Source organism: Schistocerca americana, chromosome 2 (genome assembly GCF_021461395.2).
Source record: "Schistocerca americana isolate TAMUIC-IGC-003095 chromosome 2, iqSchAmer2.1, whole genome shotgun sequence".
Lineage (NCBI taxonomy): Eukaryota > Metazoa > Arthropoda > Insecta > Orthoptera > Acrididae > Schistocerca > Schistocerca americana.
Genome location: NC_060120.1, coordinates 540105401 through 540122646, shown reverse-complemented (window position 1 = coordinate 540122646; position 17246 = coordinate 540105401). Strand labels below are relative to the sequence as shown.

Genomic DNA, 17246 nt, shown 5'->3' with positions numbered 1-17246 from the left:
GTGCTCATGGCTCATAGAAACTAACAAACGTAAACAAAACACAAGGTCAGGTACAACACATTTCGTGAAAGCTTCAAAACAGTATACATTCGTTATATTATAAACTTCAATGCCCATTTTCCGTATTTTTCCCTTCCAGCTCATAATAATGAATCTTGTTCCTAAGGTTTTCTTTTTTCTCCTCTCTGGCTGCACATTCTGTATTCCTCCTTGTCCATAGACTTTACATTTAGTTGTTCAAATCTTCTGTCCAGGCCATCACGTGGTCTCTGCCACCCACGTCTGGATTGTGGGTAAACAACAGGCACACGATCCAGATCGCAGAGATACTTAGATCGGCTGCCAGGAAGCCATATTCACCGAGTGATGTCTGCACATTCACGGACACAGGAGAGCGATGCTTGGGCTCTTTTAGCCCTAAAATCGGCACCAGCTAGCCCTTCGAAGCTGCAATGGAGTTCAGAAAGCAAAGGAACAGCAATTGCTCGATTAGAAGGGAGGGAATTCGAATATATGGTGCGACAGAAGAGGATTACTATTGGTCGGAACAGTTCGCGAGGCGAGGTCGATGTAAACATGGGACATTCAAGTTTTATTTCTAGAAAACATATAGAGATTTTCTTCGAACATCCTCATTTTTATATGTCCTGCAGTGGGAAGAACGGCGTTTTTGTGGATGGCGTTTTCCAAAGGAAAGGAGCGCCTTCGTTGCAGTTACCTAAAGCGTAAGTAAAGGCATGTGTAAACAACATGGGTTAAAGTGGGGGGTCGTGTCGTGTCTGATGAAAATATTTGTGTAATGTTTCGAAGGACATTGACTGTCTTCAATTTCTGTAACCGGTCGTGTATAACATGTTTTGCTGAAGTTTTGCTGTAATTTGATTTGTTTGTTTATTACAGCTCCTGACATCTTTTGGTAGCTATTTATATCACTGAAGCGAATTGTTGACATCGTGCGTAGGAATTGATTTTCATTGCCGGTTAAACATCAACTATTGGCTATTCCTATTTTTATCTGTATTGCGTTTATATCGCCACCGAATACACACATGGAATATATTTTCAACTGGATTTAAGAAAATTGCTGATGGATTTAGAAAATTGATAAACGGTTGAAATGAATGAAAGAATCCACGTGAAATATCTAAGTTTAACTGTGCTTAAGTTCTGCGAAATTACTGAGGCTCTTCAAAAGAGAGATAATAACAATTTTTCGCCAAATGTTATTGGCCTTCCAAAAAATCTGCTATGAAAATAAACACAGATTGCATCTAAGCTTTTTCTTCTGAGATATAAGTCAAAGCCAATAAAATAGTTATACATTTATTTTTCTTCTGTTGTTAATAATATTTACGGTTCAAACGGATCAGTTTTATTTGAAACCTGTTAAATCACCCTTTCCCCTCCTTGCCTTGCATAGTAGTCTTTCCAATTGGTAGACTTAACTTTCATTGTTTCTATCACTTTATTTAGTTTAAAGTAAACAGGTATAACTTATACATTGTTAGGCCTCTATTTCAAAATGTAGTAAGTCCTTAAGTTTTTCCCCACATTGGAATATCTGGAAAAGGTCACCATACACATATTCTTTTGTGATGTACTACGATACAGATCAATACAAATGCCTTGGTAAATAAAATTAAGGAAATACTTTATTGCAAAGTCTGAAATCTAACAAGTCAGGGTAATTCCAGCAGTATATAAATGTGGTCTGTTGTTATGCTATCACTGGGATCATTATTAGTTCCAGTTAAGATTTTATGACCACTGTCACCAGTTTGAAATTACGGAGGCCCCCAAGAAGTCAATTTATGAAGTATACGCATATAAAGTTTTTGAGACCTTTGTAACAATAGTTGTAAACAACCAGGACCATTGTGTAACTGTTGAGTTTTTAACGTGTGATTTATATGGAACATTTGTTGCTCTGGATTTGTTTCTGTGGTGGATCTAAGCTATGTTGAAGTATGAGATTTGACATCTCCTATGTTGTCACATAAGACTGAACTAGTTATTGACAACATGAAGAAAACTTTCTGCTTTATTGTTCCTTACCCAAAACATCTGTGTTGTAACAGTTTTAGGGAGTATTTTATTAAACATTGATGAAATAATAATAATAATAATAATAAAGTAGATGAACTGCTGATTTGTATATCAGAGCATCATCTATATCGTGAAGAAATACTAATTCGTTCTATGGAGGGATACATCTTGTCTAATTTCTATACCAGGATTTTGTTGCAGAGGGGAGGAGTGGCCAGTCATGCCAAATGTAAGGTTTCATTCAAAAGAATTATTTATATTGAAACATTGTAAAGGCCAAATGTTTGGAGGTTAAGCAAGATTGATTGAATTTTCAGTGAAAAAACTTTTAATTATAGGCCTCTACAGGTCTCCCAGTTTAGACTACAAGACTTCCCTCTCCAGGCTTGGCACAGTGCTTGGCTCACTTTTTAAAACAAGGCATAAAATTAATTTTGTGGGGATTTCAATATAAACATTGATTCTCCAGATAACCTTACAACCTGGAGCAGACATTATATTCCAACTAGAGTTCAGGGAAACCACTGTGTGATCATAGACAGTATCGTCATTGGTTGTTCTGTAGTTTAAAGGCACACTGTGAAAAAAATTAGTAGTGACCTGACGGAATAAGAAGCACAGACAGTGCTGAGAGGAATGAAGGCAAAGTCATTCCACGGTAGCAAGAAAAAGATGTACCGGTATGAGTCCTCTCGCGATGCTGATGTAATTATAAAACAAATTTTGAAGTCCAAATTTGTCGGACCTATGTTGCTTGAGAAGGCAATTCCTATTAAAAAATTGCAGGCAGATATGCAGTACTAGTAAGCAATCTATTTAGATAACTAAGAGGATTAGAATGCCGCATAAGAGGAAACAGGAGCTATATTATAGTACGGAGGATAGTCACAGCCCGATTACAGAAATTCACTGCAAGGTATACTGCAAAGTGCTGAAGAATGTCATCGGACATGTTAAAACCGTGCATTATACCAAGAGAATAAAAAGCTCTCTTGAGCAAAATTAGAACTAGACATCAGTTGTGAAAAAGACATTGGAGCACCATGTGCATGCTAAACATATTACACCTTTTTTGTGTGAAAGAGAGGCTGTTGATGATTCACCAATGCTGTGAAAAATATGTAATAATCTCCTCTTTTCAGTAGTCAGAAAGTTCAATTGAAATTTATTTGGTGTAGGTAAGTATGCAGAACTCTCAAAAGTTGGGGTTCTGAGACAACTACATCACGTATCACAACCGATGGCTAAAGTTTTGTATTGTACTACCCCACACCTTCCTGAAATCTTGGTTGTGGTTATAGACTGATATGTAACTCAGCACGAGGACTAGGTTAGGTTGGAAGGTGACAATTTGTTTGTGAGCTGGCAAAGCCAGTGAATCTTAAAGCAGAAAATCTGGTTTTGGTAAGAACTTGACCAGTAGAAAAGCATATTGTTTACATCCCCAATGTGTTGAAAAACACAAGGAGGTGGGAGGGTTCAGTACATAACTTTTGCCAAATCAATTATTACATCTGTTAAAAGACATCTCATTGTAAATCCAGTTGCATTTCATATTGAACACTCCCTCCCCCTCTGCATTTTCCAATATTGTGCAAACATGAACACTAGATTTTGCCAGTGGGTGATTTGTTACCACAAACAGAGTGCTTTCCCATTCATTGGCTTCACCAACTCTCAACCAAATGTGTTACCTTCCAACCTAATCTAGACCTTGGGTTGCGCTACAGGCCTCTACAGGTCTCCCAGTTTAGACTACAAGACTTCCCTCTCCAGGCTTGGCACAGTGCTTGGCTCACTTTTTAAAACAAGGCATAAAATTAATTTTGTGGGGATTTCAATATAAACATTGATTCTCCAGATAACCTTACAACCTGGAGCAGACATTATATTCCAACTAGAGTTCAGGGAAACCACTGTGTGATCATAGACAGTATCGTCATTGGTTGTTCTGTAGTTTAAAGGCACACTGTGAAAAAAATTAGTAGTGACCTGACGGAATAAGAAGCACAGACAGTGCTGAGAGGAATGAAGGCAAAGTCATTCCACGGTAGCAAGAAAAAGATGTACCGGTATGAGTCCTCTCGCGATGCTGATGTAATTATAAAACAAATTTTGAAGTCCAAATTTGTCGGACCTATGTTGCTTGAGAAGGCAATTCCTATTAAAAAATTGCAGGCAGATATGCAGTACTAGTAAGCAATCTATTTAGATAACTAAGAGGATTAGAATGCCGCATAAGAGGAAACAGGAGCTATATTATAGTACGGAGGATAGTCACAGCCCGATTACAGAAATTCACTGCAAGGTATACTGCAAAGTGCTGAAGAATGTCATCGGACATGTTAAAACCGTGCATTATACCAAGAGAATAAAAAGCTCTCTTGAGCAAAATTAGAACTAGACATCAGTTGTGAAAAAGACATTGGAGCACCATGTGCATGCTAAACATATTACACCTTTTTTGTGTGAAAGAGAGGCTGTTGATGATTCACCAATGCTGTGAAAAATATGTAATAATCTCCTCTTTTCAGTAGTCAGAAAGTTCAATTGAAATTTATTTGGTGTAGGTAAGTATGCAGAACTCTCAAAAGTTGGGGTTCTGAGACAACTACATCGCGTATCACAACCGATGGCTAAAGTTTTGTATTGTACTACCCCACACCTTCCTGAAATCTTGGTTGTGGTTATAGACTGATATGTAACTCAGCACGAGGACTAGGTTAGGTTGGAAGGTGACAATTTGTTTGTGAGCTGGCAAAGCCAGTGAATCTTAAAGCAGAAAATCTGGTTTTGGTAAGAACTTGACCAGTAGAAAAGCATATTGTTTACATCCCCAATGTGTTGAAAAACACAAGGAGGTGGGAGGGTTCAGTACATAACTTTTGCCAAATCAATTATTACATCTGTTAAAAGACATCTCATTGTAAATCCAGTTGCATTTCATATTGAACACTCCCTCCCCCTCTGCATTTTCCAATATTGTGCAAACATGAACACTAGATTTTGCCAGTGGGTGATTTGTTACCACAAACAGAGTGCTTTCCCATTCATTGGCTTCACCAACTCTCAACCAAATGTGTTACCTTCCAACCTAATCTAGACCTTGGGTTGCGCTACAGATCAGTCTGTCATCACAACAAAGATTTCAGGGGCTGGTCTAATACCACACTTTAACGCATTAAAATATTTAATTGAAGACTACATGCCAGACTACTGATCTGGCAACTAAATATTTTAAATGGAGCTCATGGCATACAGTAAGATCTTTTTAACAAATACAGTACTTACAAGCTGTGGAGCACCTAGTATGTAACTACTGTGGGTATGATGAAACTTCAAGTAGGATCACAGAGATTAGTGCACTGATTACTTACTGTGTAGTGTGTCTTTTGGGAGAGTCAGTTTCATGATGAACTGACACTCTCATTAGTAAAACAACTTTATAAAAAGGGTGAAAGAGGTATTGTAGATAATTAGTGACCAATTTCCTTGCTATCAGTGTCTATTTTCAAAATTGTCTGAGAAAGCAGTTTATATGAGAGTACTGGTACATCCCGGTACACACAATTTACTGTCAGGCTTGCAATTGGGTTTCAGTAACGGAGTATCCACAGGAAGTCCAATTTGTTGTTTTGTATATGAGGCACTATCAGGGCTAAGCAAAGTATTGGGGGCAGTAGGCATTTTCTTTGATTGTGTGGTCCATGCAATACTTTTGAGTAAGTTGGGACTTTATGAGATTGTGTAAAAAGCCCAACAACACCACTCCATATCTGGGAAGTAGGAAGCAGAAGGTTGTCCTCCAGTGTCAACAAACAAGAAAGAGGTCTGAATGTGACTAGGGTAATGTGAAGTGGATGTTGCCACAGTGTTCTCTTCTGGGCCTGTAGCTTTTCTTGGTGTATATCAGTGATCTGCCAGTCAACATTACAGATGTCTCAAAAATGTTTCTCTTTGCAGGTGATACAAATGTTGGTGTGAAAGATGTGAAATGTAATATTAATTATGTTGGTAATGAGTTACCTGTAGTATCAGAACATTGCTTTCAAGGGACATATTAACATTTACATGCAACAAAAGACTGTGCATATAGTTTCTGACATCAACGCTTGCAAAAGATGAATTTTATTGTCCAAAGGTGGTCAGTCAGAGAGCAGGTTTCCTTTTCAATTGAGCTTCCTCCTCAACTATAAAAGAAATGTGATAAACTCTTAAGGATTCATATCAAAGTTGAAAAGCTGCCTTGTAGCACACTACTTTCATTCTGTACAGGAGTTCCTGGAATGTGTTATTTATGTATGCACTGTCTCATGTTTGATTAATTCTGCAATTCATTTGCTTATAAATTTTTAAGTCGGCTTTCTGTAAACTGTGTATTTATTTATTTCATGACCAAGTAGCTTCTACGAAAGCTGATAAATAAATAATAACAGCAGACTTATAAACAGTTGGAATTCTGTAGCAGAAATTCAATTGAGACAGTGTGAAAGTGCCCTCCCTCCCTCCTTGACCTCCCCCTCCTGTTCCCCCTGCCCTACTCTCTGTTCAAAATCTTGGATTTAGTAACAGATTGATATATAGTGTAGCCTGAGATGTAGATTAGATAGGAGAGTGGCTACTTGGCTTTCATGTTAGCTAAACCAACAGATTACAGTGTGAAATAGCTGTGGTAACAGATTGCTCTGTAGCGTAGCCCAGTGTTTGCATTCATGCCATACGTAATGCACTATTTGTTATGAAATCTAAAACTGCAACATATATTTAGAAAAAAGGTGTATTAGATAACAGGCAGACTTCTGATGAAAATTTTGATGCATATTATTTACATTTATTGTGCATAAACCACAAAAAATACAGGAAGGTTACTATGTGCCTTTTAATCAATTCAGTTCATGTGATAAGTTTCTTCCTCTTGTTGCCCTGCTGTGTGTAATCAGATCTTCTGTCTTGTTGACACTGTAATTTTATTGTGAGTGACATTCATAGCACCCTGGTGTTGAACATTAAAAACACCTATTGTTCTTACGGGTGTGTGTTGTTGATTATAATGAACTATGCTTTAGTGATTTTCCTCGTGCAGGAACAATAGGCATAAATATGAAAGGGAGCATAGGTGCCCCAACTTATACCATGATTAGAACATTGTGCACACATTTATATCAACATTTTCCATAAATTTAAATTTGTTGTAGCGCTTTCTGTTTTTGTATATCCTAGAAATCTTCAGTTCAAACCCACAGATAATTTTGTTGGCTGTCCTGTTTCAAATCTGCTAAACAGTACATATATTTGTATATTCCAAGCATCTAATTGATAATAAAGCCAAGATTTATTAATGGAATACTATTTTGCATAGCAAGTTGTACAGAACTGCTTTTTGTGAGCGTTTCTTTCTGTTACATGCTACAGTGTGTCATCCATTGCTTTACGAAAGAATACAGAACTTACAAAGAACTAAGCTTGCTAAGTTGAATATGATCTTGTAAATTGTATCAATTGCTTTTAAGAAGTTCCATCTTTGTGGTGGTATGAGCCATGTCAGTTTCCTGGGTCTAATTTCTGAACTGCAACAACATTCTCATCAGTGAGTAAAGCAGTTAAGTCAGCCAGAGTAGGGATTACACTTGATGTTGAGGTATCCCTCACAAACTCTGAATCATCTGGAGTGATAGGCAGTGACTATATAAATTATGTTAGCTCTGATAAAAAATATTTATTTTCCAAAACTACAATTTGTTAAATTGGTTTGAAAGTGCAATTTATCAGTTTTGATTATTCATTCAAATGTTGGATTACATTACATTTGTTTGAAGATGCAATTCTGCTTAGTTACACAAAGATGGGTTTATGGAGGTTATCAAGTGCTGTAGTTTTCATCTATAATTTATGCTGTTGTTAGTGATGTTGGAATATTAGTATATTAAAAAGATGCCTCAAGGTTGTGGAAAGTACATATGATAATTGCCAGGACTTGGTTTTATTTCAGGACTGTCCGTTGTGAATAATATACTCAGCAGTTTTGAATGAATGTTTAAGTGTGCTCTTTTGTATGTACAGTTGAAAGTTAAGCACAAGTACAAGAAAAGCATGTTCTGATTTGTTTATTAGTGTCAGTGCATTTTTGCCTTTATATAGTTATTTGTATCTCACACGACTGATGTTGTTGTAGTCTATTACCTATGAAAGCGTAATCGCTTATCTAGTATAAAAACTGAGAGGTGTGGTTAGTAATAATTTTTTCTGGGCAATCTATTTAAGGCTGTTCCAGTCACGTATTTCCTCGGTTTATTGGTGTTGGGACAGTATCCTCACATCATAAGCATTTTAAAAAGAAAAAATTGTTTTTCTATGCAATGTAGATTGTCCACAGGAAACGTCCTCAATTTGCAAATGCAATAATAATAATAATAATAATAATAGTAGTAGTAGTAGTAGTAGTAGTAGTAGTAATAAAAACTACCAACAACCACCACAACACTATGAGGCATTGATATTCACAGTTTGTTGCGTCATATAAGAACTCATAGTTTTGTACAAAAAATTAAAACACTTCTATATAGGCTTCTTTCATGAACCTTAAAATGTCTGAATGGTGCTGTTATCCCAACCTATGTGTGCATAAACATGTCTGGGGTGACAGAGGCTGTTGACCCTAAAATATCCTTCACATGATTACACAGGAAGAAATCCATAGGTACTATGTCCAGAGATAGTTGCAGTCATATGGTTGGTCCATCACGTCCTATTCATGTTCAGTCCAGGAAATCTCGAACAGATCAACTCTAGTGTGGTGGTGCATCATCTTACTGGAAGATCACATTTGGTTGAAGGGGAAGAAACTGAGGGGCAGAAAATTGCTCAAGCTTGTCCATATATACGGTTCCTGTTACTGTTTCCTCAGTGAAGAAAAATAGTCCAACTATGTTTCAACAACACATACCACGCATTGACCTTTTAGCTGTCTCTAACATGTTGGTAAAAATTGAGGGTTTTGTGAATCCCAGGTGTGAATGCTGTACAAGTTAACCTTTCCACATGTGTGGAAGATTGGTTTGTCAGAGAAAATGACATTTCCGAAATAGCTGCGGTTGTGTGCAATATGCTCCAACATATGTGATGAAGCTCCAAGTCATTTTACCTAAATGCTTGCACTAATTTAACTCTGTAAACATGCAAACGAAGTTGTTTATGTGGTGATTTTGAATTGGTGAGTGAGGGATGTTTGGCTTTTGTGATGCTCACTGAACTGACTTTGATGGGCTTCGTTAGAAGGTCTCTCTGTGGTCCTGTACAGTTTCATTAGATGTGCACTTTGAGCCAGAAAGTGACTGTTTATCACACTCCCAGGGGCTAGTAACTTGTGATATCAAGCCTTAACTGTCTCAATTGTGGCTCTTTTGCAAATGACTTTGGGAGTTTTTGTGGACATCAATGGGTGACACCGAACAATAGGAATTGTTTAGAAAATAATCTACACAAAACTTTTTGGTTTGCTTTATGTGATGCTCCAGACTGTCTCATAGTTTGCATTTGGAAATTGAGGTGGTTTCATGTGGACACCCTGTATGTTCCTCGTTGTCCTGAGGAACACTGCCATCCTTGTACTACTGAGGTCGGGCTACTACCAGCTGTGCATCATCGTAGTTATTTCTTTATTCTCTATATCAGGAACAACATTACAGAATGTGTCATGAGGGAAGAAATTTACAAGCCTGATATCAGAAGTGGGACAACATTTTTGGCTTTCAGACAACCAATTTTACAATATGAGAGATATCTATGACATGCAGAATATTGGCTGTACTTATTTAATTGCTTTTACTGTTCTTTAGTGTGTAGACATAGCCTATTTAGTGATAAATGGATAATAAAATTCTCGATTTAAATTCCTTTAAAAGCAAATAAGGATTCATAAATTTCGTCTTCTTTTTTTCTAGTAATACATTTTTTGTGCCACAGTGACATGCTATTAGTTTTCTAACTGGGTGATATTATTTGCAGGTGTACTTTCCGGTTTCCAAGCACAAATATAAGGTTGTTTTTCCAGTCGCTTGTTGATGAAGCAGATCCTCCAGTAGCTGTACGGCAACTGTCTCCAACAAAACCACGTGCTCCCCTACCACCACTTAGAATAAATATACCAGATCCGGATGCAAGTTTCAGCAGCCCATTCCCTTCTCCAACAGGCACTATTAGGTGAGAATGAGAACATTAGTAAGACTAGTTGCAGCTTGGTGTTCCCTTTTTGTCACTAATTTTTACCTTTAATGTTTTAACAAACCAAATGTTAAAATAAGTTGTACAGACTTGCATAAACAGTGACAATTCATTTCATACAAACTGATTTTGTTGTTAATATTGTGATATTTAAGTATTTGCTGGTGTCTGTTGTCTTTGTATGGCTTTAAGATACATTCCTGTTGATACCATCTCCTGTTTAACTTATAATTATTTCTTTCTAGTGTGATTTACATTCTCATTTATAGAGCCTCAAAAATAATTTCTCAGAACAGACGTGATTTGTTTGTGATGGGTGAAGATGTTGCTCTGCCTGTAGCAGATTCAAGGAAATCTTCAATGTTCCTTATAATTTTTCAGTATTTTGCAGCAGTGTAAAGTGCTTGCTTAGACCCAAAATGGTGTCTGTTGTTACAAACTGGTGTCAAATAATATAAAATATTTTGTTTTGTACCAGGTTTGTGCATCCACAACCTACTTTCCTCCTATACCCCCATACACCATCACTCCCCTTTCTTAATGATAGATCAGTGATCGTTAAAATAGGCAGCAAAACACGTTATTGTCAGCTCCTTGTAATGTACTTTAATTGTAGAATTGCTAAGAGTTATCTACTGTTAATGGTTTGCCTTCAAAGAGGGAAAGGGTTCAGCTGTAGCTGATCATACCACGTTGGCAAACCTATGTCCCTCACCTCTCTTGACTAACTTGAAAAAACTGTATGTTCAAATATCAGTGATCTCATTCACCAGTGCAAGTTCTTTGCTTACAGTCTACATGGAGAAAGCAATAGGAATTTTACTTAGCTGCTGAGTTCAGGTGGCAAAGTGATTAAGGTACTGGACTCTTAATCAGGAAGTATGTGGGTCATATCTTCATCTGGCTGTCCAGATTTAGATGTTATGTAGTTTCTGTCAATGGATTAAAGTGAATTCTGGGATGGTTCGTTTTGTACAGAACATTGGATGTTAAACCATAATCTCCCTTCCTCCTCTCCTACCCCCCCCCCCCCCCCCCAAACTTTTTATTTGGTATAAAAAGCTGTTGGGTAAAAAACAATCTTTTTTGTAGATATTTACATCAAAGAGGAAGAAAATATTAGAATTATTGGATAAAAATTTAATGTGCGATACTTTTTGTATTTTCTGTGCCCTTATTCTTGCAAGCAGCTGTGGTTTTCTCCTCTTATCTCTGTGTATTGGCTCGAGGAGTTGCTTACAGCCTAGCCTCCCATATAAAAAATACAAACCATTTCCTGCACCTACTCTTGGGCATGCCCACCCAGTTAGCCTTTGAAGGTAATGCCTCCCAGAGAAAGTTAAGGTCACGGTGAACAGGTGTGATAAGACACTGTATGTGCCATTACCTATGAGGAGCTTTGATGTTTATGCTTTGGGCGTATGTCATCCCAATGCACGGCAGACCCAAAATATGGCATCTGTGAACAATCAGTCTATGAAAGTTGTCATTGTGAACATCCATCTTTGTGTGTCAACTGTATGGAACATCACCCTCCACATTTGTCAGTGTCAAGAAAGAACAGGAGATCCAGTCCAGGAATACAAATCTATTGACTGCATGCCATATTCTGAGTATTCTGAGGCACAGCCCCCCCCCCCCCCCCCCACACACACACGCTATACCTTCCTCAAACCAGATCTCCATAACTCTTGTCTCATGTGGTTCTCATGGTACCTTCTTTGGGGCGTTTCCTGCTCCCAGCCGGAGAAGCATTCTCCTTCTTCAGCACCTTATGGTGACAGGGCTTCCTCTCAGGATCCTTGTCCCTGGCAACCCCCTGAACAGAGGTCTGATGCCAGACACTGTCTGAAGGAGCCATGGGTTGAAGGTCCCAGGGCTGTCCTCTCTTCATTCTCACTGTGCTCAATGCAGGTAGCCCCTTGAATGAACCTTGTCTACCAAATGTTAAGAAGAAAAAGAGGAGGAAGAATAAGAATTGGGACAAGGCTCCTGCTGTGCCACTGGAGGCACCAAATCCCCCCCCACGCAGTCAGACTCTTGAGCCAATGTTCATGGAAGTGGTGCTATTCCCAGGGGTGACAGGCAGTGGTCCTGTGGCATGACCCCTTCACACCTAACCTGGCCACCAATCACATGACCATCCAGTAGAATTGCAGTGAGTACTACTGTCATCTGCCGGAACTACAACACATTATTTCCCTTCCTCTGCAGTTTTCATTGGTCTCCGAGAAACACACTTCACTGATGACCATTCTCCAACACTCCATGGTTATCATGTGTTCTGTCATAATGTTGTGGTGTGGGTGCAAACAATCTCAGCAATTATCGTTTACAATGTTTACCTACCTTCAGCCAGGCCACTTTTTTTGTTGAATTGACCATATTAATCGACAGTATGCTCTCCTTTTCTCCTTATTGTGGGCTTATACACACACTGCCCCCTGTGGGGGACTAACACTTTGTCTGGTAGGAGTCTTCTAATTGACCAGCTTCTCACAGACCATGATCTGTGCATACTGAGTGACAGTTCTCCGTCCCACTTCAATACCGCCTGTGGCTACTATTCAGCTATTAGTCGAACAGTCTCAACCCCCAATCTTATGGCTTCACTACATTGGAAACTGTGCAATGACCTTTATGACTATGATCACTTTCCAGTGATCCTTTGATTTCCTTGACATACAGAGATTGTGCAAGGTGGTGATCCACGCTGCTGGAACTGCTCTTCCCCTTTGTACAGGTCTGCCCTCACCTCCCACTGCTGTGGTGGACCAAAGATATTGCAATAGTTATTCAAGATAGCCGAGAAGCCCTGCAACGATTCAAATGACATCCTTCACAGAGTAACTTTATTGCTTTTAAGCGACTTTGTGCTATGACTCACTATCTAATCAATAACAGTAAGACGGGGTGCTGGGGTTGCTATGTCTCCTCTGTGGGTATGCCTCTTCATCTCAGGTGTGGGTCAAACTCCATGGTCTTGTGGGTGGTCAGTGATCAGTAGCTGTTTGAGGTCTTGTTGTACAGCATGGTTTTTGTACCAATTCCTTGGTTCTTGAAGAACGCCTTGCAACCCGCTTTGCAACAGCATTGGCATATTCTACCTGTCTAGCTACTTTCTACTGCAGAAGTGGCAAGTTGAAAATTTCCCCTTGTGTTTCACTCCCCACCAAGCTGACTCCTACAATGAACCCTTCACTGACTGGGAATTACTTCAGGCTCTTGCCTCATCACATGACTCAGTCCCAGGTCCTGATTAAATTCACAATCAGATAATCCCACATCTCAGTGTTTTCCAAAGGCAACATCTCCTCAGAGTGTTCAACCATATGTGGCTTCAAAGTGCCTTCCTCTCGCAATGGCAAGATAGTGTAGTTGTCCCAGTCCTCAAGACAAGCAAGAATCAAATGTCTCTCAACAGTTACCGGGCAATTACCCTGGCTTGTACCCTTATCAGTGTGGTTTTAGGAAGAGACGATTCTCAACTGACACTCTGCTTAGGTTGGAAGTAGCATTCCGACAGTCTCTTTCTAAATGCCAACATCTAAGTTTAGTCTTTATTGTCCAGCATAAGGAACACAACATGGCTTGGAGTCATCACATTTCATTTATCCTCCACGCTGGGGCACCCTACTGATTTTTATTTGTCAGTTTGTATCCATGTGGTTGTCCCAGGTTCAAGTCGGCACTTCATGCAGCTCCACACAAGTCTAAGAGAATGGCATCTCATAGGGCTCAGTGTTGAGTGTCATTCTCTTCCTCATTGCCATCAGTGGGCTAGTGACCTCTGATGGGCCACCCTTGCATTGTATGTTGATGATTTTTGCACTTGGTACAGATCCTACTCAGCAGCTTCTGCTGAACATCAGCAGCAAGGTGCCATCTGGTGGACCTCTGCAAAGGCTCTTTCCCGTGCTGTCCAATTCTTTCCTACAAAAACGAGGGTCATGCGTTGCTGCCATTGCACTACCTTCCTTGCCAACCCAGAACCCTACTTTGGTATCCAGCATGTGGCCGTTGTAGCACAGTCCTGTTTCTTGGGCCTCTTTTTTAATAAAAAGCTGACATAGCTGCCCCATATTCACCATTTGAAGACTAAATGCATGCAGAAGCGTAATGCTGTCTGCTTTCTCACCCACACATTTTGGGGTGCATCTCGTGCTGCTCTTACCTGTGTACATGGCCCCGGTTTCATCCTGACTGGATTATGGTGGTCAGGTTTACGGTTTGGTGGCTCCTTCAGCTTTGACACTGTTAGACCCAGTCCACCATCATGGCATGCATCTGGCCACTGGTACCTTTCAGGTTAGTCCCATTGACAGTCTCCTTGCCGAAGTGGGGATCTTTGGTGGTCATATTCGACAGTACCAGCTCGTGGTCTGCTATGCAGTCACCATTCAACAGTTCGTGGATATTCCCACATGTCCTATCGTCTTTGCATGTGAGTGGTGGTGTCCTCCTGACATCAGCCCTTGGGTTGGAATGCCAAGATATCTGTTTCCTCTCTCTGGACTGTGCTCCCCGTGCAGAAATCACGCACTCCCCCTTGAATGTTGCCCAGGCCACAGAATAGGGCTGATATCTTGCAAGGACCGATCACTCAAAAACTGTGTATCAGATAGGATATGCTTTTGTATCTCCTACTGGTATGGAACACCACTCACTGCTGGGAACGTGTAGTGTGTTTACAGCAGTGCTGACAGCCAGTAACAGAGTCCTCCATTTTATCAGAAGGGACTCCCTTGACTGTGTTTTATTATGTGCAGACTCAGTGAGCAGTCTCCAGGTTATTAACTGATGCTGCTTTGCCACTCTTCGGTTTCTGCCATTCAAGACCTTCTCATTGATCATCGTAATGCTGCCTGCTCAGTTATCTCTCTCTGGGTTGCAAGTCATGGGTATCCTGGGGAATGAACTAGCTGACTGTTTGTCTACAGGAGCTCTTACTCTCTTCCCGGTCGCTTTGTCAGTCCCAGGTGCAGAATCGCCCCATCTAATAAACTCCGCACAATGAAGCAAACTGCTGTAACATGGCACTCTTCCTTCTGCTTCTCCCGGAAGGAATCCACAGTCCTATGTCGTCTCTGCATTGGTCATATCAGGTTGTAGTAGGGAAGGTGAATGGTCAAGTTAGGTTTATTGAGAAAATTTTGGGGACATGTGGTTCACCTGTAAAGGAGACCACATATAGGACACTAGTATGACCAATTCTTGAGTGCTGCTAGAGTGTTTGGGATCCACACCAGGCCGAATTACAGGAAGACATCAAAGCAATTCATAGATGGGCTGCTAGATTTGTTACTGGTAGGTCTGAACAACATACAAGTGTTACAGAGATGCTTCGTGAACTCAAATGTGAATCTATGTGAGGAAGGAGACATTCTTTTTGAGGAACACTATTTAGAAAATTTAGAGAACCGGCATTTGAAGCCGACTGCAGAGCAATTGTGCTGCCTCCAACGTACATTTCATATAAGGACCAAGAAGATAAGATATGAGAAATTTGGGCTTGTATGGAGACATATGAATAATCGTTTTTCTCTCCCTCTATTTGCGACTGGAACAGGAAAGAAAATGGCGAGTAGTGGTACAGGGTACCCTCCACTATACATCATACAGTGGCTTGCTGATTATTTGTGTAGCTGTAGGACCCATAGTTTTATTTTGTGTTACAAGCCGCCTCCACATTATGGTTATTGAGCCCAACAGACAGTAGCTCATATCGTGGTGGAATGCCCCTCCTTTTGGTCCTCCATGCTAAGTATGGAGTTCTGGATTCATTCTCTGTCATTTTAGTTCATTGGATAGTTGACTTTGTTCTCAGTTTCTTCAGTGAAAGGGGTTTTTATTCTCAGTTGTAATGTTCTAATCTACCTATGGAGCAAGGGCAGGATGGTCAGCGAAGGGGCTTCTCTCGCTGTATGCTAGGTCTTGGGGTTCCCCGATCCTACCTTCTTGACCAGACCACTCTTTCATCCTTCTTATACACTGTTTTAATTGATTTTAGATTCTGTTTGCCTTGTTTCTGCTGCGCCATGTTTCCTGTTCTAGGTGGCACACAACGTTATATAGTGGGTGTGGGACAGCTATGGGTGGGGCGTTTCACATCGCGTGCGGAGCCCATCTGCTGACTTCTCTGTTCCCTTCATTTTACTTTTATTATTCACTGTAAAAGATGTCCATTACATCTCTAGCCTTCTTACGTTAACTGTTATGAATCTTCAGACTAGATCAGAAAACATTTTTGATGGATGTCTCTACTTCTGGATGCTCCACTCTTTGATTGAGAGACTGATGACCTTGTTGTTCAGGCTCTTACAGACCATCTCCCTCCCCCCTCCCCATTCAACCAACCAACTGTCTGCACTCATCACTATTGGTGACATCTCCTTATACCTCTCAGGGGCTCATTCATTTGCTGAGTATGATCTTGGCAATCCCAGGGTTCCTGAGCTAGGGACTGGTAAGCGCCACCAGCTTTCTCTCGCCGTAAGCTTTGGACATGCTTCAGCAACCACTGTGTGGTGCAACGGTGGAATGTTGTGTGTTTTGGGGAATGGGGCCTTGGCTTCACCACCTGGGCCACGAGGAAGATACACACCTCTTAAAAACAACCTTAACCTCAAGGTGTGCTAAGTGCTGATAACGTGAATGGCTCTTGTGGTAAAACAGTCTTTAGTGGGCAAACTCTGGGGCAACTGCCACCCTACAGTTGTATAAGGCTTGCTCAGGCATGCAGGGCTCTGCCTCGTTTGATGGTTGTTTCCCTAGGGTCTCGTGGGATGCCTATGGAATGGTCTCATCAAACTACTACTCCTGAAGGTCCTACTGAAAAGAAGTCTCAGAATCATAGTAACAGGGCATTAGTGTGCCATAACACTTTCATTGTAATCAAGCAAACAGGGGGAGCCTTTGAGAAGGTCTTCCTTTTTATATTCACTGGACATTGGAGGATATTGCTGGATCTCTAAAAAGTG

General features: G+C 40.2%; 1 protein-coding gene across 1 annotated transcript in view; it reads left to right on the top strand.

The window, feature by feature from the left end:
* Window positions 1–325: 325 nt before the first annotated feature.
* LOC124589829 (forkhead box protein K2) overlaps window positions 326–17246 on the top strand; it is a 93549-nt gene continuing 76628 nt past the window's right edge. The window contains exons 1-2 of the mRNA XM_047131603.1: window positions 326–725; window positions 10051–10245. Of these exons, the coding sequence (XP_046987559.1) occupies window positions 367–725; window positions 10051–10245 (554 nt within the window). The 5' untranslated portion in view covers window positions 326–366. The remainder of the gene's footprint in view (window positions 726–10050; window positions 10246–17246) is intronic.